This window comes from Pan troglodytes, chromosome 11, assembly GCF_028858775.2.
Source record: "Pan troglodytes isolate AG18354 chromosome 11, NHGRI_mPanTro3-v2.0_pri, whole genome shotgun sequence".
NCBI classification, from domain to species: Eukaryota; Metazoa; Chordata; class Mammalia; order Primates; family Hominidae; genus Pan; species Pan troglodytes.
Window position 1 is genome coordinate 44,910,432 of NC_072409.2, and position 27,111 is coordinate 44,937,542.

At 44.7% G+C, this 27,111-nt stretch overlaps 1 protein-coding gene across 13 annotated transcripts in view; it reads right to left on the bottom strand.

The window, feature by feature from the left end:
- Window positions 1-27,111, bottom strand: part of FAM120A (family with sequence similarity 120 member A) — a 114,467-nt gene that overhangs the window by 44,411 nt on the left and 42,945 nt on the right. For 10 of the 13 annotated variants that reach the window (XR_010148457.1, XR_010148458.1, XM_063787106.1 and 7 more), the window contains 4 exon segments: window positions 24,364-24,492; window positions 23,076-23,172; window positions 6,185-6,285; window positions 5,683-5,969 (listed from right to left, as the gene is read on the bottom strand). Coding sequence is in view for 11 of the 13 variants with exons in the window: in XM_063787106.1 (XP_063643176.1) it covers window positions 5,683-5,969; window positions 6,185-6,285; window positions 23,076-23,172; window positions 24,364-24,492 (614 nt within the window). In the remaining 2 variants the exon portion in view is untranslated. 13 annotated transcript variants of the gene reach the window in all.

Consider the following 27,111-nt stretch of genomic DNA (forward strand, 5'->3'; position numbering starts at 1 on the left):
ATTACTTAGAAAGCCACACATTTCATTCCTTTTCTTTCTTTCCTTTTTTTTTTTTTTTTTTTTAAAGAGACAGGGACTCATTCTGTTGCCCGGCTGGACTGCAGTGGTGCCATCATGGCTCACTACAGCCTCGAACTCCTGGGCTCAAGTGATCCTGCCGTCTTAGCCACCCAGGTTGCTGGACCCACAGGCACATGCCACCATGTCTGGCTAATTTTTAAATTATATGTTGCCCAGGCTGGCTTCACGCAATCCCCCTGCCTCAGCCTCTCAAAGTGTGGGGATTAAAGCATGAGCCACCACATGTGGCCCCTTTTTCTTATTTTATTGCCAAACTGTTTTAGGCCTAGAATAACTGCCAGTTCTGATCACCACCCAAGCACCAGCCTATTTTCTTCCAAGGGACATGCTAGAAAGAGAGTGTTGTGTCTCTGCAAAGTAGTCAATTAAACTCAGAACTGAGCTTCCAACAGGTTCACCTTCAATTTTTTTGGAAAAATACGTCGGGCAGGCACAACTATGTGGCAAGAAGTCTTCTCATATTCTAAGAACTCCTCCTCTAACAGATTTTCCAAAACTTCTAAAGAGAAATTTGTATTTCAAAAGAGTAACATAGCCCATCACGTCCATTCCAACAGCACAGGAGAACTGTACAGTACAAAGACACTGAACAACTCATCCAACTAAAGAAACTAAAATGCTGAATAAGATATTAAAGAAATACAACGAAAAGAAGAGATAAAGTTCAGGGCTGCCAAGCGCACCCAGATGAAGGCTGCCCTACTGCCCCTGAGGACTGGCTGAGAGCATTTCCTGATCTGCTGCCATCTGTGTGGATGCCTCCCCATGAACTTGGGGTTACAAGAGCATATTTTCTGTCGTGTGTATGAGGCTCCTGTGCAATGAACCCTGATGACAGCATGGGGGCACACACATCTGTTCCACCAATGTTGCTGCAATGCACACCACACACCCACCTTCCTACAGGCACAGAGCAAATCTCCACAAAGAGCACCCGCATGCACGCAGCTCTGAGAAGTCCACAAGTCATGACAACATTCAGCAATGCTCAATGGCGACAGCCAGGACCCAATAACTCCACCCATAACCGCCCACCACATTTTATTTTTAAAAATAAATGTTTGACAATTTTATAGGCTTTTGTAAAAGGTATCTTATGGTCTAAGTTGTAGAATTTTGATATTCTTAGTGAGGGTGAACAACTTTTTATGTTTCTTGATGGCTGCTTCCCTTGTGAATTCCATGCTTATACCTTTAAGAGATGAGATGAGATCTCACTACATTGCCCAGGAGAGAGCGCATTGGCCATTCACAAGTATGATCATAGCTCACTGCAGCCTCAACCTCCTGGGCTCAAGTGATCCTCCCACCTCAGCCTCCCGAGTAGCTGGGACTACAGGTGTACAGTACCATACCCAGCACGTTTGTATCTTTTTCCATTTAAAACAGTTGCCGTCGGCTGCACACAGTGGCTCATGCCTGTAATCCCAGCACTTTCGGCAGAGGTAGGAGGATTGCTTGAGGCCAGGAGTTTGAAACCAGCCTGGGCAATACAGCGGTACCCCATAACTACAAATAATACAGGTTAGCTGGGTGTGGTGGAACATGTCTTTCGTCTCAGGCGGAACATGCTAAGGTGTGAGGATCACCTGAGCCCAGGAGTTTGAGGCTGCAGTGAGTTATGATGGTCCCACTGCACTCCAGCCTAGGTGAAACAGCAAGACCCTGTCCCTAAAAAAATAATAATTTTAGAAAACCACTTACCTTTTTAATTCATAGGAAGCTTTTTTCTTTTTTTGTTGTCTCTTTTTTTATGTAACAATCCCCATCGCCCATCACTACCACCCTTTAAAAGAGTGCCACTGATTCATTGTTGGGGAAACTAGGCCATTTATTTTGCAGGGTGTCCCACATTATTCCTTCCTTGTGGTATCACTGAACATACACTACAGAAGACAGGAGAAGTTAGGTCTGGACAATGAAAGGCAGAGTGTAGCAGGTGGGGGCACACCTTGCTATGCATCTAGAAGGCCAATCGCCTCCGCTATTTTACAGTCTAGAAATTATAAATGTTTCTGGCCAGGCATGGTGGGTCACGCCTGTAATCCCAGCACTTTGGGAGGCCGAGGTGGGGGGATCACCTGAGGTCAGGAGTTTGAGAACAGCCTGGCCAACATGGTGAAACCTCATCTCTACTAAAAATACAAAAAATTAGCTGGGCATGGTAGTAGGCAACTGTAATCCTAGCTAGTCGGGAGGCTGAGGCAGGAGAATCGCTTGAACCTGGGAGGCAGAGGTTGCAGTTAGCCGAGATCATGCAATTGCACTCCAGCCTGGCCAACAAGAGTAAAATTCCATCTCAAAAAAATTTCAAAATACATACATATATATAAACATTTCTACCATCAATATATTTTAAGACCAGAGTTCTGGAGTTCAACTGTTTCCACCAGCTGAATGGTCTGACTGTCCGGAGACCCACTGCCCCGAGGGCAAATGGCATCAAGGTGTGAGTAAACTCACCTCCAAAGAAACACCAGGGTCTCTCCAGCCTAAGGTCATGCTAAGCACACTCTGGATCAGGAGCGTCTAACCTTTTGGCATCCCTGGGCCACACTGGAAGAAGAAGAATTGTCTTGGGCCCCATATAAAATAGACTAACAATAGCTAATGAGCTTTAAAAAAAAAAATCAGAAAAAAAATCTCAATGTTTTAAGGAAGTTTATGAATTTGTGTTGGGCCTCCATCCTGTGCTGCGTGCAGCCCGTGGGCCACGGGATGAACAAGTTTGCTCTAGATGTTTCCCGTGGCACTTAGAACACATCCAGCTGTGCACGGCCCAGCCCTGCTGGTCCTCACACCACAGGCCATCAGCTGGCTCGCTTCTTTCTCCCAGTTTTCCTGCCCTCCTTTGCTCTGGTGCTCCCAGTTCCCCGCTCCTCACTCTCGGCACGTCTTCTTCACGCACTCGTCAGGGCTTCTATGTTCACTGCTTACATACTCTCCTCCAGAATGCAAGCTCTGCACACAGACCTCATCACTCCTGTCCTCTGCCCTGTTCACTGGTAAATAAATGCCCAAGTATTTCTTGCTAAGAGAATGAATAATTTCTGTTCCCTTAGGGCCATCCTGAAAAAGCAACATAGGTCCCGGGGTCCTCATTCAATTCTAAACCAAAGGTTAAAAAAGTAGTGACTTTTTTAACCTAAACTATAAAAGCAATTCTTTGTTCTCTTATGCACAGCCTAAGGGGCACATTATACACTGCAGATACAACCAATTCAACACACTAGAACCCTTGCTGAAAATCATGAACACTGTCTCTACTTGGCACATGCGTCATACTCCTGCACCTGCCACAAGCAAAGGATGCCCGTGATCAAGGGTTTCACCCCAAGTTAAATGCTAGTTTCTGACCCCAAAGCCTTCAGGAACAAGCACCCTTGTCTCCTCTGCCTTCATTCATCTCAAGTCTAACATGTCTGTCTCTTCCTTATTATAGGGTGTACCCTGCATTCCTCATGGCACTTCATACCACAAGGATGGCAAAACACAAGACTCCGAGCAGGTCAAATTCCAGTGGCAGAAACAAGATGCATCTCCAGAAAACAGTAAAGATGCCATACCAGGGATAAAGGCAATAAGCACTTGGAGAGGTCAGATGCCCAGAGCTCCAAAAAGCTGACCAGAACCTTCACAGACAGGTAGGAAGTGCATACCCAGAAAAGACAGGACATGCTCAGGCAGTCCTACTCACTCCAAGTTCAGCTCATCCTAACAAAGACAACTTGCCAAATTAGATGGGCAACTCACATTCTTCTCAATCCCTCCCCACCGGAGGAACAAGCACCTCAACTGAAACATGCCCCAGTCACCACCCACGTCCCCAAGTCAGCACCTTGACCTGGTTTCCACATCTCCATCACTAGCATGGAACTCTTGTTGGGGTCATAAAGCTTACTTCTTTTGCTTTTTGTCTTACTTCTTACCAATGTTTCATAGTTTAGAAAGAACATTTCTTACTAAGACAAAAACTGTATTGTACAGACACTTGGACCTTGCTGACATGAGTCACGTTTTACAACAAAATGCACATGCCTTAGAAATCTGGTACATAAGGGCTTCCAAGACCATCAAGCAGTTGTTCTCAAACTTCAGTGTGCTAAAGACTGACTGAGGTGCTTATTTAAAATGCAAATTTGGGGGCCCCAACCAGAGATTCTGATTCAATGGGTACTCAATATATTATCTTGCTAGAGGTTAATTTAAAAGTTTGAATATTCAATTGCAACTCTTTACTTCATTTTAGAGTCTTGGCATTGCATATACAGCAAATAAACATTTATTAATTTTATACTTCTCTGCACATACAGCAAATCAACATTTATTAATGTTATACTTCTCTGCCGGGCGCGGTGGCTCACGCCTGTAATCCCAGCACTTTGGGAGGCCGAGGCGGGCGGATCACGAGGTCAGGAGATCGAGACCATCCTGGCTAACATGGTGAAACCCCGTCTCTACTAAAAATACAAAAAATTAGCCGGGCGTGGTAGCGGGCGCCTGTAGTCCCAGCTACTCGGGAGGCTGAGGCAGGAGAATGGCGTGAACCCGGGAGGCGGAGCTTGCAGTGAGCCGAGATCGCGCCACTGCACTCCAGCCTGGGCGACAGAGCGAGACTCCGTCTCAAAAAAAAAAAAAAAAAAAAGTTATACTTCTCTACTATAAACAGGGTATGCATCCCTGGATGGCAGAGAGTCCTTCAGTAAGCTCTGCCCTGGGTCAACAGACATTTATTCCCATTTCACAGATGGACAGAGGACAGAGAGGAAAAGATCATCTGCTTCAGGTGACACACAAGGTAAGAACTGGCATGGAAACTGACACCTATGTCTCTTACATTTCCTACATCAGAAACAGATGTAACATCAACCAGCCCTGGTTATCTGCGCTGTAGAGTTCACACCAAGGAAAAGGAGACACTGACTTAAAGGAAAGAAATATTCTCTCCCTGTTTTTTTTGTTTTAAACATAAGACAATTTAAAGAAAGGGAGGAGTGCAAATTAAAGATTTCCTCGATCAAATTTTAACCAACTATGTATTTGTGAACCCATTTATTCAGGGACACACAGTGTTTAAAATACTCCTCTAAGGAAACAATTCCAGCCTGGGTCTAGGCAGCTTTCTAGGGTTTTGCTTGGGCAAACAGTGTTATTTCCAAATTGTCCTGTAACCTGCTGAGTTTAGGAGAAGGAGAGGAAATTCAGAGCTCCCTTGATCCAGGAGCCAGAAGATTAACGTTTCGGGGGTCGGCAGGGGGTTGCTGTGACGGGTGTGAGTGGCACCACACCGGACAAATGCCCCCATGTTTTGGTCATCACACAAACCAGTTCTTGTCAAATTCCTCCCCAGAAAGTTTCCTGTGGCTCCAGGCCATGGGGCTGGGATGGTGCAGATTTTAAATCATGGAAACTTCAAGAACATACCTACTCTTCCTCTCTCCTCTCTGTCCAAGGAGCCCCCATCTGAGTACAGACTGACCATCACCCACCTGCAATAAACTACATCTCTGAGCAAAACACCAGCTGGGCTGGCAGGCCAGAAGGCAGCTTCCCCAGGTCACTACCCGCCAGGAAGCACCCAGCGACCCACGCACCACTCACTTTGTCGTCCCTCCGCTGCCCTCGTCGTTGTCAGAAGATGACGATGTAGAAGAGCCAGGGAAGTAGGCGGAATCCACGTGGTTGGGGCTGCCGCTCTGGGCCGGGTTGATGGGCGAGGACCGCTCATACAGCGGCGTGTGCTTCCCTTCGTGAGGAATGTTGCTGTAGCTGTTCTGCTCCGTCAGATTCTTCCCGCTCGTGTCCAAAGTGAGAGGTGCTGGCTCAGAGAGGCTGTACGGGTATGGACCCTGGCCCGGGGCGCCCCCTGGGCTGGGCACCTGTGGGGCCTGAAGTGAAGGGCACACGTCATGCACACGTGGCCAGCAGGACCCGACTCAGGCCCAGGCTGACGTTTCCTGGCTCATTTTTATTTCAACAAACGCTGGCATCTATTTCACATATCAATTCAAGAGGTTAGGAACTTATTTTAGCATTTGTTGAAATTCAATGCACGCACCCTGTCTGAGACCCGCCACCCGACCCAACGCAGGGAAGGCCTTACCACGGGCTTTGCTTGCAGAGAGGTCTGCGGAATGTTGAGCATCTGAGGAGGAACATGCGGCGGCACCATCCCAGGCATTCCAAACGGACCGGGTCTGGCTGCTTCACCAACACAGAAAGAAAAGAATCACACAGCTGTGAACAGAATGCGTTTTCCAGGGCATCCTGGGGGCCAGCCCATGGCGCCAGGGATCTCACCCTCACCTGGCTCAGACATCGACACCACCATGGGTCCCACTTCTCAGAAATCATTACGAATTGCCATTTCACAGTAAGGAAAACTTAATTTTATGATGCTCGATTTGATGGACTCGGGCTGGGATTCTAACTTTCCAGATTTCTCAGTGAACTTGCCATAGTGGTTCTGCTCTCGTGCACTTCCTGAGGACCTCGGCTGTCCCTCTGCCTGCAACTTGGTGGGGATTCTCTGTAACTCAGTCTCCCTGCTCAGGGCTGCTCCTAGCCTGAGGTCTCCGTGAAACCAGAAGCCCTGGCAGGCATGAAAGGAACAAAGTCGGACCGAACAGTTTCCTTTACTTTTGTCAAGCAAGAAGACTTTTCTATTTAAAGTACATTGCAACTACCATTAGGTTCTCAGCTAACTAGTGAGTTTTTAAATATAAAAGGAATTGCTTTTCATTGTTCAGCAATTAGGTTACACATTTTAACACATATACAGGATGAGTAATTTGTGATTCTGTGTTCTCTTAAAACATAATTTCATAAACCTGCCTGATGTGTGCTGCCATGTGCTAGTCATCATTCCCACGCTACCCTGCAAAAATGAAGAAATCTGTGAGAGGACTGAAAGCCACATAGAGGAATGGCTGAAGCAGGACAGCAGGACATGGAACCAGGCCAGCCTGAAGCTGGGACAGAAGGCAGGGGCTGGAAGCCTCCACACTCAACCTCTGGCCTCGCACGGTCTAACTAAGCACAGGAAGAGAGCTCAGGGGCTCTCTGAAGCTCATTCACTCATACAGAAGTGAATGAGTGAGTAGATGGTGCCCATAAAGGGCTGTTCCAGAGACAGCACAAGACCCGCAGTAACAAGGACCGACTGGGGCCCAAATGATATGCAGGAAGCAGGAGGACATGGGACGTGGACCTCTAGGAGCTGCACTCCCTCTCAGAACACTTAGGTGCTGAGGGCCTATGCTGTGTCAAGCTGAGGACTGGGCCTGGGGATGAAAGGAGCCCTGAGGCGGTTTAAGTAAGATGCACACTGCTGAAGACACAGAGAAAATAGAAAACCTGTGTGAGACACAACAGATCCACCAGGGGCTTGCACGGCTGCAACATCTCTTCCTTGGGTTTGTTTTAAATGTGGAAGAAAACCAAGCCCAGAGCTTGCTGACTCCAATTTCCCTCTTTAAGCAGTAGATATGCTTCTACAACCTCTTCATCTGAACACCAGGTGATATGGTTAGGCTGCACATCCCCACCCAAATCTCATCTTGAATTATAATCCCCATAATCCCCACGTGTCTAGGCAGAGAGACTAGGTGGAGGTAATTGGATCATAGGGGCAGTTTCTCCCATGTTCTTCTAATAATAGTGAATGAGTTCTCACAAGATCTGATGGTTGTATAAGGGGCTCTTCCCCCTTCACTCAGCACTTCTTACCGCTGCCTTGTTAAGAAGGTGCCTTGCTTCCCCTTCAACTTCTGCCATGATGCTAAGTTTCCTGAGGCCTCCCCAGCCATGCTGAACTGTGAGTCAATTAAACCTCTTTCCTTCATAAATTATCCAGTCTCAGGCAGTTCTTTATAGCAGTATGAAATCAGAGGAAAACACCAGGCAAGGGGAACACAACCCAAGAACCACCACCTCTCACACTGCCTACTGCCAATATAGGTAAGGACAGAAACATTCCCCAAACCTTCACTCTCGTTCTCTGAAAAGCAAATGTCCATGGCTGCATTCGCAAGAGGCTCCCTAAGCCAACACTGGGCGTGGTGAGACCAGGAGTGCAAACGCTGTCCTTGGTCCGGCCTCCTGAGAGCCAAGCATGGTCAACAGACGCTGGGAGTGAAGCACAGATCATTGTTGACTCCCCCCAGAGAACGACCAGGAATCTTACAGACTACAATTTGTCTGAGGTTCCTGCCTTCCAAGGGCCTTCAGCTCGCAAGCTTTAAACACCATAGCCCTTTGATCCTGGCTCGCATCAAGAAAAAACCTTGGCAGAGCTTCCACCTTTGTACCAAACAAAAACAACTGCAGTATGAGAAGCTGGGAATAATGAGACTGGCATGTGTGTAGTCACAGACACCTCACACTTGCATGCAACACGCACATAGACACACGTGCACGCAACACATTCCTAACTGACCGATAAGTCCACAAGTCCGTGCCTCTAAGGGATGTGTGTGCATGATCAAGTGGTCACTCACACACAGGCGTAGATACACACAGAAGTGCACACAAACACACCCCACAAGTGCACGCATGGCGCACACACATGCATGGCACAGACAATACAAGGAGCTGTTCCTAAAACAGTATGTTGGCTAGATCTGCACCTCCACGTGTACGATCAAAGTCGCTATTATTTTAAAAAACTGTTCACAGGTGATTCTGATAGGCAGGTTTGGTCCAAAGAATATTATAAAATCTATTCAAGCTCTAACCATATAATTTAAATCAATGTAAAATGTCTAGTGTATAATATCTTGTGGCTGACCTCACTTACCTAACTTTGGAATAATACAAATCTAAGGCTAGACTCATGTAGCACCCGCATTCAAGTGAAGATGATCATTTTTGTTTTTTGATTTTTGGCCATTTCATCCTAAAACCTTCCTTGAAAGCACAAACTTTCCTTTAAAGCAAACAAACAAACTACATTACAGCATAAAACCAAAGAATTCCAAGGAAAGAATATTTTCTAAAATCACATTCCAATCACTGACCTCAAATAATCCTCTGTGAATCCACAGAGCAAGTCACTATTCTATTAAAGCAGTCCAATAAGTGAATTGATTTGTATGCATTTTCTGAAGGCTGCAGAAGTGCCTCCTAACCCAGGGGCTGCCTCTGCGGATTCAGGCCTTCATCTATATCGGTTCTTGTTCTCCATGCCCAAGTGCAGCTGAGCAGAACCACTGTGTGTCCTCTCTACAACAAGAGGCATCTTTCTCAGAAGGGACACGGGGCTCCAGAGTAGAGATCACACCACCAGTTTCTCACTCTTTGCCTTTCACACTTACTAGAGAGGTGGGCTTTCGGTAAAAAAAAATATGCAGACTGAAGAAAAGAAGCAAAAGAAGAAAAAAAGGCCAAAAAAGTTTACTATATTTCAAAATATTTCATAACTTTAAAAATAGTTTTTAAATAGTGAGAAGTTCTTTCAGAATGAAAAGAGACATGCACTGCAATCCCTCGGCTGTATGATCTTGACTTCTAACAGCTCAGTTACCTACTTCCTCAAAGGACTCACTTACGCCTATATGCAGCTGTGTGGCTTTTGCTCTGAATTAAAATACGGTAAAATTCTTTAAAGAAATGGTGTTAAACTGGAACCTCTTCTTAGAACTACAGTCGGCCTTACCCCAGTCCCCATTCCTAGCCCAACCTAACAAATGTTCCTCTATTACTTGGCATATGATCCTGAAATGTTAAACAAAACAAAGAGTAACAAAGTTAAGTCTTAAAAAACAAAAAACAAAACAAAACAAAAAACTGGCCTGGCTCAGTGGCTCATGCCTGTAATCCCACCACTTTGGGAGGCCAAGGCAGGCGAATCACTTGAGGTCAGGAGTTCAAGATCAGCCTGACCAACATGGCGAAAGCCCGTTCTACTAAAAATAAAAAAATTAGCCAGGCATGGTGGCAGGCGCCTATAACCCCAGCTACTCGAGAGGCAGAGGCTGAAAATCGCTTGAACCCTGGAGGCAGAGGCTGTAGTCAGCAGAGATCGTGCCACTGCACTCTGGCCTGGGTGACAGAGTGAGACTCCATCTCATAAATAAATAAATAAACAGGCAGACATTGTATGATTTTCAAGTATCACCCAAAAAATATAGCTTTGAAGATGTCGAGTCCAAGATTAAACAAATCAATATAATCCCTACCACCTTTAATTTTCATCCCTTGCAAACATAGACAAGGCAAAACATTCCAACCATTTTAAGCATGTGCAAACAGACATGTTTACTAAATCTCAATAGTCTACAGAAGATAAAAAGGTATAGAAAGGAAACTGTCATGTGACCTGTTCCTGTTACACTACAGATCCAGTGTCCAGAGAGGCAGGGTGGGGCCTTGGAGCACAGTGGGAGGGCGCGGCGTCTGGCCATCCTATAGGGAGAGGAGGCCCCACAGAGCCGGTCAGGCTGGCCAAGCCTGGACTGAGACCAGGTGCAATGTCAGTGCCCAGGGAGGCAAAGGATGGAGGAGCAACTCCCAAGAGCTAAGAGCCTGGGAGCAGCTGATGCCGGCCCAAAGCCTGCGGTGTTGGCCAGACCCCAAGGGAAGAGCCAGAGGCCGGCGCCCAGAAGAGGAGGCCTGGTGACAGAAGGAGGCAAAACCTGAGGCATGATCAGCTTGAAGAAGGCTAAGTACAAGGCCCATGAGAAGTAAGATTATGAACTCAGTGAACAGGCACATCCTGCGTGGCACGTGAAAGAATTCGGAACAGCGGGAAAAATTAAACCACGGAAGCAAATTTCAAGTCAACAGAAACAAGAACTTTCTAAGAACGAGAGCAGTTCAACAATGAAAAGGGTTGCTTTACTGACTGCTGGACTGCTCATACAAGAACATTCTACAGCAGGGAGCTGGGCTGAACTTCTATAAACATTCCTCACTCCCCAAATCCTTTCCATCCCTGAATGTGGATAGTGAGAGGGTAGACATCACGAGATACGGCATCATTCGAATCTACCCAGTGCCCCAGTCTCAAGTAGCAAGTTTTATCTAAATGTATTCAGTTCCTGGGTTTAATTAATCAGTTTGAACAGAATACTTGTACTGACTGAGCAAAGTTCAAGAAGGCAGAATAGGAACATTACATCTCATCAAGGCTGGTTACGGTGGCTCATGACTACAATCCCGACACTGGGGGCTGAGGCAGTTCAGACCAGGCCAGGCAACACATCAAGACTGTTTCTACACACACTCATAAAAGCAACACAAAAACAAACAAACAAAAATCCCAAATCCCATTTAGCCACTGAAATGTGTTTTATAAGTCTATGATGAAATAAGATAAATTAGTTTCTGTCCATTTGTGGATTTTGGAAAAGCACAACCTAAAAGAAAACTCTACCAGGTCGCTACTTTGAAGTCACTGGTAAACTGAACTGACATTCCTCATTTGTAACCAAATATTGAAATGCCATTAACAAATACAACATTAATAAACCTAAATGCATCCACTTTGGGAAGACACACACTGCAGTCTTTTAAATCAGACAACAGCTCAAAGGAGGGTGTAGGTTCTTCCAAAACATTCGATTTTTAAGTTCAAAATAAAAATGACCTTCCAAAACGGCCACACGATCAGGCAGCCTGTGTCACTTCCTACTTCACACTAACTACCACGAACTCACTGAAAATGGAGCGAAAGGTCGCAGAGCAGACGCTGAAAGCAAAGCCCCCAGCACCAGCAGGAGAATCCAATTTTCTACTTGGGAATTCTGGACCAGAAGGGCAAGATGAGTGGCCGTTCTACTCAATGGGAGTAATGCCCTGACTTCCCTCTGGTGCCCTTTATTCTGTCAGCCTCCGGGGCTTAACATCAACGTCATCTGCATTAGCTTTAAAGATAAAAACTCATCAAGATGAACTAGGACTCATCTCAAAAAGACCAAGTGCAGAACAGCAAGCACGACACAGCATTTAATTTAAAATTAATGTATTAATTATTCCATATGAGGTGAGAAAATATAAAAACATGTTCAAGGGGGCTGTACATGACTTTTAGAAAAGCCTGAAGCATCTCTTTTTTATTAAAAGACTGATCTGAAGCACAGGTTGCCATTTGTATAACCTGAAGTAGGTACGCCACCACTCATTCTACTGTTTCTTCTATTTTTTGTTAACAGTTTTTCATCACAACAACAACAAAACTTTAGTAAAAATCTAAGAAAGGGCAAGTCTAGTAAGCAAAGCTACAGGACAAAGTGAGGATTTAATATAACATTTTTAAGGAATATCAAATTTTTAAGGTTATTAGTAAAATACTGCAATAGTATAATATTGAATACCTCATGAAAATAAAAATTTAAAAAAAATCATTATAGTAGCAAAAAACTAAACACATTCTTGACAACGACATCAGAGACATGGCTAAATTATATGGCACCTCCACATTGCAGAGTACCAGACCATCTCTGGAGAAAATAAGAAAGTCATCACCAGCTTCTATAATGGGCCCCACTTACGGGTCATAGCCCCCAGGCTTGGTCAGTCCCAACCCCCGCGGCCATCCATGCTCCCTGCTGAGCCCACTCCTCTGCAGGAGGCCCCAGGCACTCCACTTCTGCCCTGACCACAACAGGACAGGAGGGCCACCGGGTGGGTCCAGGTGGGTCCAGCCATCCAGCTGTCAGCCAGGCATGGCCTGGGGCAGTGTGGGCCACCATGTGGTCTCTTTCACATTTCCACTCTTTCTGCCCTAGAGGACCTGCCTCTATCCTTTGGTCCTTTTGCTAGAGCACTCAGCTGACTCAGGCAGGTTACACTACAGATTTCTCACCAGAGCCTGCAGTGGGCTCTGTTCAGACCTCCAGGGTCTGAGTGGCATGCCATTGAGTTCCCTGGAGGCTGAACACCTTTTCTCCACAGCTTAGGATCAGTCATCTGGCATTTAAAATCATTCTTTACATATTGTCTTTCCAACTTCCGAGTGGGATATTTTCTCATGTTCTCAGATTCTGGGGGGTATGTTATTGGAGAGAGATCGTGTGTATTTTCAAAATAACTGTTAACACTATCTATTGAGCAATGCGACACAGGGATCAGGGCTGTGGTGACACATATGAAGTAGGGCTGTTTATTCTATGGAAAAGTCAGGGGAGCAGCAGGACACACAGACCTCATACAGCACAGGAGCCCCTCTCAGTCAGGATGGAGTGATGCCCAAGAGCAAAGCAGGGGCAGGATCCCCATGGCCAGAGCCCAGAACACCAGCCCCAGGACCAACCCAGCTTCTCCCTCAGGTTTGTCACAAGTAACTTTCACAACATGAATTCCCCCTCCTGGGCAGGCTGCCTGAGCTGGAGGTAGCAGTGCCCACCCCAGGCCACTCAGCCTGCTGTCTCCTAGGTCTGCATCCAGGTCAGTCACTGGGCGTTGCAGGAAGGTGATCCCTCAGACACAGTCTGGTCTGGTAGAATGTGACCAGCCTTGGGGACCTGTCAGGGCACAGGCTGACCACAGGCTCCTGTCCCAATGAAACACACCACGGGGCCCTTCCCAAGCACCTGGCAGCTGCTACACCCAGAGGTCACTGTGTTGCTGTGACCAGGACCAGGTTGCTCATCACTGTGTAGCGTCTGTTCTTTGCTTAGTGCTGATTAGCACCTTTTTCAACATGGTCCTATTTGCAAATTTCTTCTCTGACACACAGCAGCCTGGCTGCTCTACACATATGCCCTCAGTCTACTCACTCTGTGACCTCCCCATGCTGCTTAGTGGAGGCTAGACTTTCAAAAGACCAGGTAGCAGGAGGCTGTCTGCTATGAGAGATCAAGCTCCCCTACCTTCACTGTAAAACCACATGAGCACCAAAACCACTCCCTTCTGTATCTTTAACCCCTCTCTCTCAGTAGTCATCATCCCCATAACAACTTCAACCTGTTCAATTCTCCCCTGCATTTCAAAGCCCCACCCCTTTATGGAAATGACTGGAGAGAGGCGTGGTACTTGCCACCCATCCTATCCTCTTCTACGAATTTCTATACTGAGGAAGAAGGAAAGCTAAAAATGACTTTTCCTAGGATCCACTGCCTCTTGTTGAGGGCCAACCAATTGTACATACACAAGGTTTGGGAGCTCCAAATTCAGCCGAAGCCTGCCCTGAGTGGTCCTACTGACACTCCATCTATCAGGCAGCGCCCTCATCTTGCCCAACCTCTCAGAACTCAGCGCTGCTAACAACTGTGCACAGGGTATCTCCCCTGGCCTCGCTGCGCCACTCTTTCTGTGCACCCACCTCCTGCATCTGGCCCCAGGGGCGCCATCTCTTTATCCTCCGCTTCCACCACCACAGCTCCTCTCAGCATTACACACCAGCAAAGCTGCAACCCATGACTCCAGCTTAGCTCCTCACTCTGCTTTCACCTGTGCATTCTAATGCCTGTTTCCCATCTCCACCGGGATCCTAGAAGGCGCCTCAACATTCGTGTCCAAAACCATCCTCCAAATCTGCTCTTCCTCCAATCATCTTTATCTCATTAATGGCATCCTCACCTGAGCTGCTCAAGCCAAAACTCTGGGAGCCATTTCCCCCGAATTCTTTTCATTGAGCTTCTATAATCAAGCATCAATATCTACTATCTACTTATTCCATCTCCCAAAAACCTATGAAATCCACCCAGCACTCCTGCCTCCCACAGAGGAGAACTTGCCCCAGGGACTGCAACCATGCCTTGCCTCAATACTGAAAGAGTTTCCCACTCCTTTCCCTATACCTGCCCTTGCCCACTCTGATCCCCTCTGCACACTGAGGCCCGAGCAATTCAAATGCACACCTCAGCACACCACTCCCAGATTAAAACTCTTTCATGAGGATATTTCTTTAACATGGAAAAGGTAGAGGAGATAATGCTAAGGGTTAAGATGACAAGACATCAGACTCCCCCTTAAGATCAAGGGCTAGACAAGAACAGTCACCATCGCACCTTCTATTAAAAATCGTGCCCTGGCCAGGTGTGGTAGCTCACACCTGTCCATTTGTGGACAGCACTTTGGGAGGCCGAGGTGGGCAGATCATGAGGTCAGGAGTTCGAGATCAGCCTGGCTAACACAGTGAAACCCCGTCTCTACTAAAAATACAAAAATTAGCCAGGCATGGTGGCAGGCACCTGTAATCCCAGCTACTCGGGAGGCTGAGGCAGGAGAATTGCTTGAACCCAGGAGGTGGAGGTTGCAGTGAGCTGAGATTGTATCACTGCACTCCAGTCTGGACGACAGAGCGAGACTCCATCTTGAAAACAAAAAAAAAAAGAAGAAGAAAAAAAAAAATCATGCCCTAAGTCACAGCTGGCTCAGTGGATCAGGAAGATCAAAAAGATACTAGAGGAGACACAATCAGCCAAAACAAGATACAAATAAACTATGAAAATTAATAAGAACTGAGCAAAGTTGTTAAGATAAAATCAACTTACAGTATTAATTTGAAAATATAAGACACACATAGAAATAGCACCCAAAAATAAATATTTAGCAATATCTCTAAGAAAAGATGTTATGAATGCTTAATGAAGAAAATTCAAGTTTATGGAAAGATATTCAGGACAATTCAAATCAATAGAGAAATGTAACATTTTCTTTAGTACACTCAATAATAAAGATTTTATTCTTTCCAAATTGATCTACAGAGTTGGTGTAATTCCAATCGATATCTCCACAAGGATCATAAAATGTACATAAAAGTGAAAAGGATCAAGAACGGTCTCGACCTCTTGCAGAAATATTACATGGGCAGATTTCCCCAATCAGACATCAAGTATTATTACAAGGCTATGGCAACTAGAACGGCATAATCCTGTGGCATGAAGATAATCAGAAATTCAACAGAGCCCAGAAACAGACCCACACATGGAGACACTCAACATGTCAGAAGAGGATAGCATTCTCAGTGGACAATACTAAGGCAACAGGTTCTCCACATGGTGAACAAGAAACTGAATTCCCTCACTCAAACCATAAACAAAATTCAGTGCCAGGTAGTATCAAAGGGCAAAATCATAAATAAAACTTTTAGAAGACAAAATGTTTATCACCTCAGGCTAGGGAGGAATTCTTCCTTTATGTTTTCTTTTTCTCCTTCTCATGTAACACTTTAAACAGACACAAGAAAAAAGGGAACCGTACGATAAGCCACACATATCTATCAACCACCCTCAAAATTAACCAGCACACGGCCTATTGCGTGTCATCTGCACTTCCACCCTTCTTTGCCCACCACTGCATTATTGTGAAGCAAATCTCAGACATGACATCATTTCATCCATAAATACAGGATAGGACTTAAAGGTACAAACAATAAAGGGAAAAATTCATGTATTTGACATTAAGAACTCTGATATCAAAGCACATCATGAAGACAGAAAAATGCAAGCCACAGATTTGAAGATTATTATTTGCAGTCCATTTATCTGACTAGCATCCAATATATATATTAAGTATCCCTATGAATAAGCAAAAAGAAAAACAACCCAACAGAAACACAAGCGAACAGGCCGGGCGCAGTGGCTCACGCCTGTAATCCCAGCATTTCGGGAGGCCGAGGCGGGTGGATCACGAGGTCAGGAGATTGAGACCATCTTGGCTAGCATTGTGAAGCCCCATCTCTACTAAAAATACAAAAAATTAGCCAGGCATGGTGGCGAGTGCCTGTAGTCCCAGCTACTTGGGAGGCTGAGGCAGGAGAATGGCGTGAACCTGGGAGGCGGAGCTTGCAGTGAGCCGAGATTGCGCCACTGCACTCCAGCCTGGGTGACAGAGCGAGACTCCTTCTCAAAAAAAAAAAAAACAAAAAAACACAAGCGAACAACATGAACAAGCATTTCACAATAGAGGAAACCCTACTGGCCCATAAACATAAAGATTCTCAAACTCATTAGTAATCAGGGAAATGCAACTGAAACCTTTACAGGATATAGTTTCATAATCACTAGACCAAAAAATAATAAAACGTGGAGCAACGAGAGGGTTCTTTCACTTCTGCCAGGAGAATAAATAGGTGTATCCGCGTCCGGCAGCAGCAGAGGCTTTAACAGGGCCCTACCCTGGAGGTTCCCTGGAATTCCACTCCTGGGCACATCAGGTCACATGAAACAATGTTCACAAGTGCGCTATCCATCATGGCAAGCAGCTGGAAACAGTCCATTTTCCATCAACAGTAGAATGGACAAATATATATTAATACAATGGAATGCTGCACAGCATTAAAAAATGAACTATGCCAACATGAATGAAACACAATAATAAAAATATTAAGAAGGCAAGTCAGAGGAGTACATGCTATATGATTTTATTTCATAACAAACAAAATGAAACTATTTAGTATCCAGACATACAGACACGATAAAATTATATAGAGAAGCACAGAATAACTAATACAAAATTGAGGGTGGTAGAGAGTCGAGGAATGCAACCAGCGAAGACATATAAGAGGGCTAAGATATTAGTAATGTTCTAAGACTAACACATTGTAGTATGATAGTTACAAAATCATTTTTTTTACAGGTAAAAATTATTCCATGAGCTTTCACGTTCTAAGAATAAAGTCTAAAATCCAAGGTGGTGCCTGGCAACTGCACTGCCGCTCTCAGCATCACCTGACCACTCTCCCCGCTTTCTGTGCTTCAGCCACATTCTTCTTATTTTTCTTCTTCACTATGTCCTCCTACCTCAGGACCTCTCACATGCCACCTCCCCTGCATGGAATACACTTCCTCCCATATTGGCACCTTGCTAGATGCCTGAACCCCCAAACCCCACTCAACAATAATCTAATCAATCAGAATCAGCCATTTTAATCGTAGATTGATTCAATCAGGTTGGTCTTCCTTGAGGTTCCTGTTCTCTTTCCTGCAGGATTCCCTGGTGTTCACTTCCCCACTATATATTCATCTGTAGGGGCAACGGTAACTCCTCTCTTATTTACCACACCATTCAGCACCCAGCACACTGCCTGTCATGAAATGCACAAATCAACGAGCTCTTTACTTTAAAATATATATATATATCTACTTTTTTTTTTTGAGCAGTTTCAAGGTTACAAAAATCTTGAGCAGAGTACACACTTCGCATTGGTGTGACACATTTGTTCCAACCAATGAGCCAAACCTGGCTACATTATGATTACCTAATGCCCACAGTTGGCATTAGGGTTCACTCTTGGTGCTGTACGTATTCTGGATATGGCTAGAAGTATAATGCCATGTATCCACCGTTACAGTATCATACAGAATAGTTTCCCTGCCCCAAAAATCTGCCTAATCATCTCTCCCTCCCCACAACCTCTGGCAACCCTTGATCTTTTTCCTGCCTCCATACTTTTGGCCTTTTCCAGATGTCCTATAGTTGGAATCGCACAGTATGTAGCCTTTTCTGATTGGCTTCTTTAACTTAGTGATATGTACTTATGTTCCTCTGCATCTTTTCATGGCTTGATAGCGCATTGCTTTTTAGTGTTGATTATTTCATTGCTTAGATATACCAAACTTTATTTCCCTGTTGACCTACTGAAGACATATTGGTAGCCTCCAAGCGTTGGCTATTATGAATAAAGTTGCTTTAAATATCTGTGTGCAGGATTTTGCATAGACATAAGTTTTCAACTCCTTTGGGCAAACACCAACAAGCATGACTTGGGAATTTTGTAAATATCTGCGAAGCTGTCTTCCAAAGTCGCTGTACCATTTTTGCAATCCCATTAGCAACACAATCTGTTGCTACCCATCCTCACCAGCATTTAGTGTTGTTGGTGTTTTCTATGTTAATCATTCTAACAAATGTGTAATTAAAATGTGTAGTAGGAGCCCATTTACTTTTCACTAAGGAAGGCCAATGACACAGTGGATACTTCTTCAGCCTCAATTTCACCTGCACACAGGATCTGTGCCCACAGATTCCACATCCACAGATCTGAGGTGAGACCTCAGTGTTAGTTGTGTTACTTGTTACTTTAGTAAATTCCACCAATGATTTTGAAGCAACTGGTTTAACTAGGGAACTAAATATTTTGAAATCTCAACTATCACATATCTTATTTGTGCTTACATTTAGATTGGTGATTTCCTGGTGAGCTATAGCAGATTTTACATGCTGAGACAGAAAGAACAAATCACAACCATTTCCAGATAGGCAGGTCCTCGCTTAGTAATTATGACATAGTGAATGCTTAAAAATAAGTATGCATCTCACCACCACTTATTTTCAAAATCATCTCAAAATACACGATTTCTGGGAGACTATATTGCAAGTGTGCGTGTGTGTGTGTGTGTGTGTGTGTGTGTGTGTGTGTATGTGTCCTCCTAAGAACTCTACACTACCCAATAACTGTTTAGAGATCTGAGGTATTTTTCTCAATATTGCAGATAGATTTACAGGCTTACAAAGAAAGGCACAGAGGATGAGTTGTGGTTCCTAAAAGCCAGGCCAACTGGTACCTAGCTAGGAACATTCCTTTTTAAAAAATATAAATTCCTAAGGCCCAATTAAGATGCTAAAATAGCAGTTTTGAGGTGGAATCTAAAATTCCAGCCAAGTTTAGAAACCTCTGGTTAGATCAACTCGCCCCATGTTTTTCCCCTACAGCCATGCTCTCTAAGCTTATAATATGATTACCCTAAAATTTCTTCAAAACTCTACACATATTCCAATTTCTGAATGATTAATAAGATAAATTATAATATAACAAGAAACTAATATCCCCACATTGGTTGTTCAAAATTCTGAATTATTTTCCTGTAGAATAATATAATGGACTGTGGTTGGATTCTATGACAGATCACCAAAGACCACTTAGGACCTATCTACTACTTATAAAAATATTTCTATGGAAAATACATCATGGGTTCTAACTTGGGGTGCCAGAAAGGGTCCCACCGACTCCATGTTGTTCCTTCTAGACTTTCAACTTAGGTTCCAGTCTTCGCCCTGTTAGTTTCACTGGTAGGATCCCAGTAGTATGCAGGGGTAAAAATCAATGACAGCTAATGTAATTTATGTTTCTTCAGAGTTATCAGAAAAAAACTAAAGTTATTTTTACAAGAATCCATTTCTGCTAGTTCCAAATCATGTGTATGCAGCTTGAAACAAAACGTCCTTCCAAATCTTGCCTGAAGCCTCTCTCCAGGCTTGTCTCCTGCCATTCCAGACTGCATACCCGTCATCTTAAAATTCTACACTGCCGAAACTTCCTGCCTGGCTGTCATTCTGTGCCTGTACTTTTGTTAGTCCCTCCGCATACAACCCTCATTTCTGCAACAGCCAGAAGCATCAGGGAATGCTGTACAGGAGGATTTACAGGCAGTTCATGCCTACCCTAAGCTGCCTGAAACTATCATCCCAAACATCCCAAACTCTACCAGTTACTTTGCTGTTCTCCATAAACCACCGAGTAGTGAAAATGAAAGTGAAACTAAATTCTGAGTAAACTTCACCTCTAAAATACTTAACTAAAATCTTAATAATTTGATAAGAACACAAAAGCACTTGACAGAACATATTTTTAAGATATTCAAACTTAACTCACCTTGCCTATTCAAAACATCTTCATAATTATGAGCCCAGATCAATGCCAAATGTTAAGTGTGCTGCCTTTCTCTATACTTACCTTCCTAATTTTCTCCTAAGTAGATTTTCCAGTCCCAAGTACACTCTAAGGACTTTCTAAACTACACCTGCCATACAGACTGTCCCAAAGGAGCACAATGTCAGTGAAACACAGGAGACTGCCGGCCCCACCTCTGAGCGCTCCCTCAGGCTCCTCACTGCTCATTCCAATGCCCAATCATTCAGTGCCTGTTGAGGCCATTCTGCCAATGAGAAGAATAATGACAGTATCTACTATCAGACAGTATCTGTTATTCTTATAGGCAGAATTACCTAAAAGGGCATTGAATGACTGAACAAGTACTTCACTAAAGCACCTTACATACGCCTTCTCTTTCAATATTCACATAATGACCCCATTCTATAAAATAGGGAGCTCGAGGTCAGGAGGCAGTAGGCCACAGGTGGCAATGTTCATGCTCCCCATCATTCCCACAAGCAATTATTAGACATCTTCTGTGTGCAGGGTATATAGTAGACACACTGAGATCTGGTCCCATAATGCCTCACCTTAACTGATGAAACAGTATACAGCTAGTCTCCCTCCTGCTGATGCTCTGTGCCCCCTTTTCCAAAAATAATCCTAAAACACATCTCATCACTTCACTCTCTTGATTTAAAAACCAAGTGGATCAATTCATTCAGTCAAATATTTATCCACTGGGGATATAAAAGTAAAGGTGACTAATAGGCCCTCATTACCCTAGACTTTACATTGTGGGGAGTGACGGGGGAAGGGGTGGTGGTGGTGAAAAATAGAAGCCAAGGAGTGTGCAGACATTTAAAGCCAGGCAGACCTAGGAGAACACGACAGCCTGGATCTCACAAATCAGAAGGGCACAAACACAAGCTGGTCAGAGAAAGGAGCCCTCCAGGCACAAAAGCCGGCCCAGAGGCCCAGGGCAGAAGCTAGCTTGGTTCATGCAAGGCAAGAAAGGAGGCTGCGCTCAGGAGTGAGAAGCCAGCAGTCTCAGATGATGGGGAGGAAGCAAGGTAAGCAGTTGGGAATTTATTCCAAGTGTGACGGGAAGCCAATGGGGAATTCTGAGCATGGGAGTAGCACAGTCCAATTGCCATTTTTAAACATTACTTTGGCTGCTGGGAAGAAAATGGATTGCAGGGGAGCAAGAGAGCAGCCAAGAGCCCCACTGGGAGGCTGCTGCCATTTACTGACCTCACAGTGGAGATTCAGCCACTCCATGCCCATCTCCAGGTTACAAGCCCTACCTCCTTTATTACAGGGCATCGGCACAGGCCATGTTTCCCTGTCCACCACCCAGCCACATACATAGGCAGCCAAAGCCAGTGCCATGCCTCTGATCTCCAATGCCCAGTTCCTAGCATACAGCAGACACTATGCTTGAATAAATGAAGGGTGCAGCTCTTAAGGCCACTTTCAATCTTGGAATTAGTCTTCTCAAATAAATAAAAAGTCTCCTTCCAGTAAGAGTCTCTTGAACATGCAATCATTCTTTTGTTAACTTAGATGAAGCAAACAACACAATTTAAATGAGAGTTGGGGTCTATTTCTCATACTTCTACTTACAGTTTAGTGCTTTATAACCTCCACAAGACGTTCAATATGAAGCAGGCTTCAGGCTAACAGCTTATGAATATTTTTATTTCCCAATTTCAAATCTCTGAATTAACTTTTGGTCTTTTGCAGGCTGAACATGGTGGCTCATGCCTGTAATCCCAGCATTTTGGGAGGCTGAGATGGGCAGATCGCTTGAGGCTAGGAGTTCGAGACAAGTCTGGCCAACATGGTGAAACCCCATCTCTACTAAAAATACAAAAATTAGCTGGGCATGGTGGCGCATGCCTGTAATCCCAGCTACTTAGGAGGCTGGGGCACAAAAATCACTTGAGCCTGGGAGGTAGAGGTTGCAGTGAGCCGAGGTCACACTACTGCACTCCAGCCTGGGCGACAGTGCAAGACTCTGCTCAACAACAAAAAAGAATTAAAAAAAAAAAAAAAAAAAAAAGGCAGGGGTCAAGAAAAGAGAGACTACAAATACACTGCATTTATGAAATCACTTGCAGTTGTGGAGGCCCTTCTATGTCCTCAGGCAATTCTGTATTTAGAAGCGGATATCTCAGAGCTGCCAAGATGTCAACATCCCCTCGACCTGCTGCCTCATCTGCACAATGCCCTCTGATTCTTCTTCATCCTATGAAGGCTGTTAAGTTCTCTTCCTCCTCAATATTTTCAGGGATTGCTACTGAGTCTGCCCAGGAAGTTTGGCTATACTTACTGGCATAACTACAGAAAATCATGTTTCAAAAACATAAACCTACAAGATTATATGGTGAATATTTAAACCTACTTGGATTATCATATGGTCAATATTGATCACAGGCTTTTATTTACTTACCTAAGTAATGTGGTGGATGAAATGACATAGGCTTACTAGTCGCTGAATAATATCCAATTGCTCTCTTAAATCGAATAACTTTGTCATCTGTTCTAGACTGAAATAAAGGCAGGAAAACCTTCATAAATTAGTGTGCCACTGGTCATGTGTATCACAATGTTTTTTATAATTCAGCACATGTATAATATTCTACAGCCTTTCAAGTTAGAGAAGAATTTTGAATGACATTAAAACTTTCAGGGAAAATCAATAGATTACTACAAAAGAATCAAACCAAACGTGAATTCTTTTAAAGCAATGTAGTCACAAGAGCAGAACTCCAAAGTGGTAGTCAGGGCCCTGGGTTCTAGCTCTAGGACTTCCCTGACTTCCACTCTGCTCGGTCTCTGGTCCTGCCCAGAGAAGAATCTCAAGCCATCTGTACCAAGGGAACGGATGGCAGTGACAGATTGGGGATGTTCCTGCCCAGGGTTTCAGCTCTCTCTTTTTCTTCTGAGACGGAGTTTCGCTCTTTCACCCAGGCTGGAGTGCGGTGGCATGATCTCCGCTCACTGCAGCCTCTGCCTTACGGTTTCAAGCGATTCTCCTGCCTCAGCATCCCGAGTAGCTAGCATTACAGGCGCCCGCCACCACACCTGGCTAATTTTTGTATTTTTAATAGAGACAGGGTTTCACCATGTTGGCCAGGCTAGTCTCAAACTCCTGACCTCGTGATCTGCCTGCCTCGGCCTCCCAGAGTACTGGGATTACAGGCATGAGCCACCGTGCCTGGCTGCATTTCAGCTCTCTAGAGACACAGCAGGAGTTTCACAGAGCCTTGCCTATTCTACTGATGCCAACTTGTTGACACACCTACTTCCCCAAAAAAGAAGAAAATCCCTGTCCATCACCTGAAGAAAATAGACAAATCAGAGATTTATAATGCCATATGACTGACTTGATACAGTTCATGTTCTGAAAACTCTGAAATACAGATCCTATTAAGTTAAGATCGAGAACTTATGAGCAGGAGACCTCACCAACTGTCTAACTGAATCTCCCTCCTTTTACTCAGCCTGGAAAAGCTGGGTGAAGTGGCTGAGACTTCCTGGCTGGCAGGGAACATGACCAGGCTACCTCAGCCTCTGGCCTTGCAACCTGCAGCTTTCTTCCAGTGGCCTGAGCAAGAGCTCTCAGACCCATCCAGTCAGCTTGCACCCTCAAGTCCCCTTCTTCCAAACCTGGCCACACCACTATGCAACGTCATATCCCATGAATCTGTTTTTTTGTTTTGTTTGTTTTTTTTTACCTGTGAATGCTGGAAAACATCTTTAGCTATGGCATCCAAGTCAGAGGTGTCCTGAATGTTGCGTACATAGTCAGCAACGGCTTTGATCACTACGTCGCAAGGTGGCAAGACCAGCTGGTGGGCCCGGACCTGAGAAAACAAACGCAAGTGTCAACAGTGGATGGTGAGCAACCAGTACCAGGCTAATCTGAATGCAGGAGCCAGAAATTCAACAAGGAGCTACCATCTAAGATCTTATCAGTGCCCCATGATTGTCCACTTGTAAGATCTTGGCCCTAAGACTTTCCTAAGCCGTTCACATTCTGAAGCTCAAGAACTGGATTTTCCTTTCAGTGGATGAAATACAACTCAGCTGCTTAAACTGTGTTGGGTGAAAAGAGCATCTGACAGTCTTCCACCACTTCTGAGAAGTCCAAGACTTGTTTGCGATTAATTCCAAGGCCAGGACCTGCACCCATAACAAGCGAAGCACAAAGCAGCCCAGAGAGAAGGCCTGGAGCCACCATTCGCTCCCTTTCTTTCAACACCAACCAACAGAGATGAAGGCCTGCACAAGTAGAATCTTTAGATTAGAGCCCAGGACTCCCTGAAACTGTAAGCAGAAATGCAGTTACCAAGTCCTTGAATCCACCTTCAAAGGCCAACTTCAGCTCTAACTGGAGAAAAATGGTATCACTGCCTGTTGAGGGGCATGTTTGAGGAAAGTGACAAAGAATATCAAATAAAGAGTAGGAACATCTCATTAGCCAAAAACAGCTGACACTAGAAAAACGTTAAGTTAACAGGTTGAAAAAGAAGACCAGCCACCTAATAAGAGCTTTGCGGTAGGCAGGACAATGACCTCCCAAAGCTGTCCACATCCTCCTCTCCAGAACCTGCAAATATGCTGCATTGAGTGGCAAAATTCAATGAAGGCTGCCTGTCAGCTGACCTCCAAATAAGAATCCTGTCCTGGATTATCCAGACAAGCCCAAGGGAATCACAGGGTCCTCAAAATGTGGAGAAAGGAGGCAGTGATGCAGCATGACAGGGCCTCAGATGCTCGAGGCTGGACGGGCCGGGATCCTCCCGAGAGCCTGCAGAGGGACCAGCCCTTGCATGTTAACATACAAGGAAATGAATGTTGTCTTCATGCCTGTTGACACAACATTCATTCCACAACCCATAATGGATAAAGGAGTAATTTTGACACTCAAGTCTTATTATTAAAGAAATACATTTCATCAGGCTAGAACTGCCATAGAAAATGACTCCTCTGATGCATCTGGGCTAAGCACATTGAAAACCTTCTGGACAGAATTCACTACTCTAGTAAGTGAATGCCATTAAGACCATTCATGATTCATGGGAGGATGTCAAAATATCAACCTTAACAGGAGCTTGGAAGACTTGGTTGATTCCAACCCTCGTGAATGGCTTTGAGGGGGTTTAAGACTTAAGTGGAGGAAGTCACTGCAGATGTGGTGGAAATAGCAAGAGAATCAGAATTAGAAGTGGAGCCTGAAGATGTAACCAAATTGCTGAAATCTCATGATAAATCCTGAATAAATGAGGAAGTACTTGTTATGGACAAGCAAAGAAAGCACCTTTTTGAGATGGAATCTACTTCTGGTGAAGATGCTATCAAAGATATCAAAATAAAAGCAAAGGATTTAGAATAGGACATAAGCTTAGTTGATAAAGCAGTGGCAGGGTTTGAGATTAACTCCAATTTCGTAAAACATTTCTACTGTGGGTAAACTGCTATCAAATAACATTGCAGGCTATAGAGAAATCTTTCATGAAAGGAAGAGTCAATTGATGTGACAAACTTGAATGTTGTCCAATTTCCTGAAACGGCCACAGCCACCCCAACCTCCAGCAACCACCACCCTTATCAGTCAGCAGCCATCAGCAAGACCCTCCACCAGCAAAATGATTCCAACTCGCTGTAGACCCAAGCGATCATAGCATTTGAAAGTATTTTTGATTAAGGGATGTATCTTGTGTTTCAGACATAATGCCATTACACTCTTAATAGACTACAGTACTGTGTAAACATTTCTATTACATGTACTGGAAAACCTAAAATTGACATGACTTCTCTATCATTCCCCTCCAGGCCCCTGCTCTCAAAGCCTCCATGTATGTCACGAGGTGGCTGCAGAACAGCAGAGTCCCCTTTGGTAAGTGCCTCTGCCTTTCCAAGTCTGTGCATGAGGAATGCACAAAACAGGGACATGTTCCAGTGAGTTATAACGGTGTATTAGGTTACTGTTATTTTGTTGTTGTTGAGGATCATGATGGTATATTAGCTAACATATCTTAGCTAGACACTCTTTTAAGCGTTTTATGTATAGTACTGTATTAATTCTCACACATCTAATATGGCAGCCCTTGTTTGTGTTAGAGATGGTACCCTCCACAGGGTTCTAAGTGGTCAGTTGTGGCCCACAGGCCACTGGCAAGTGGCGGCAAACCCTTGGCAGCCACGGAGGGCCTGCTGCCCACCACACAATGCCTACTCAGCTGCTGCTGGCCCCCCTGTAGGCAGCAGTACTACTGATGTACAGAATCATGGGACTAGTGGCAGTGAAACTATGGAAACCCTGGGTGATCTGGGCATGCACTGCTGTGGTGGCCTTCACATTCATGACGCACAGTGGGAAGAAAAGAGGAGTCGGCCCAAAGGTATTCAGCCCAGGGTGAGGTCCACAGAATGGCCAGATCCAAGATGTGGCTAGCACCCCAAGCCTGTGGTGGCCTAAT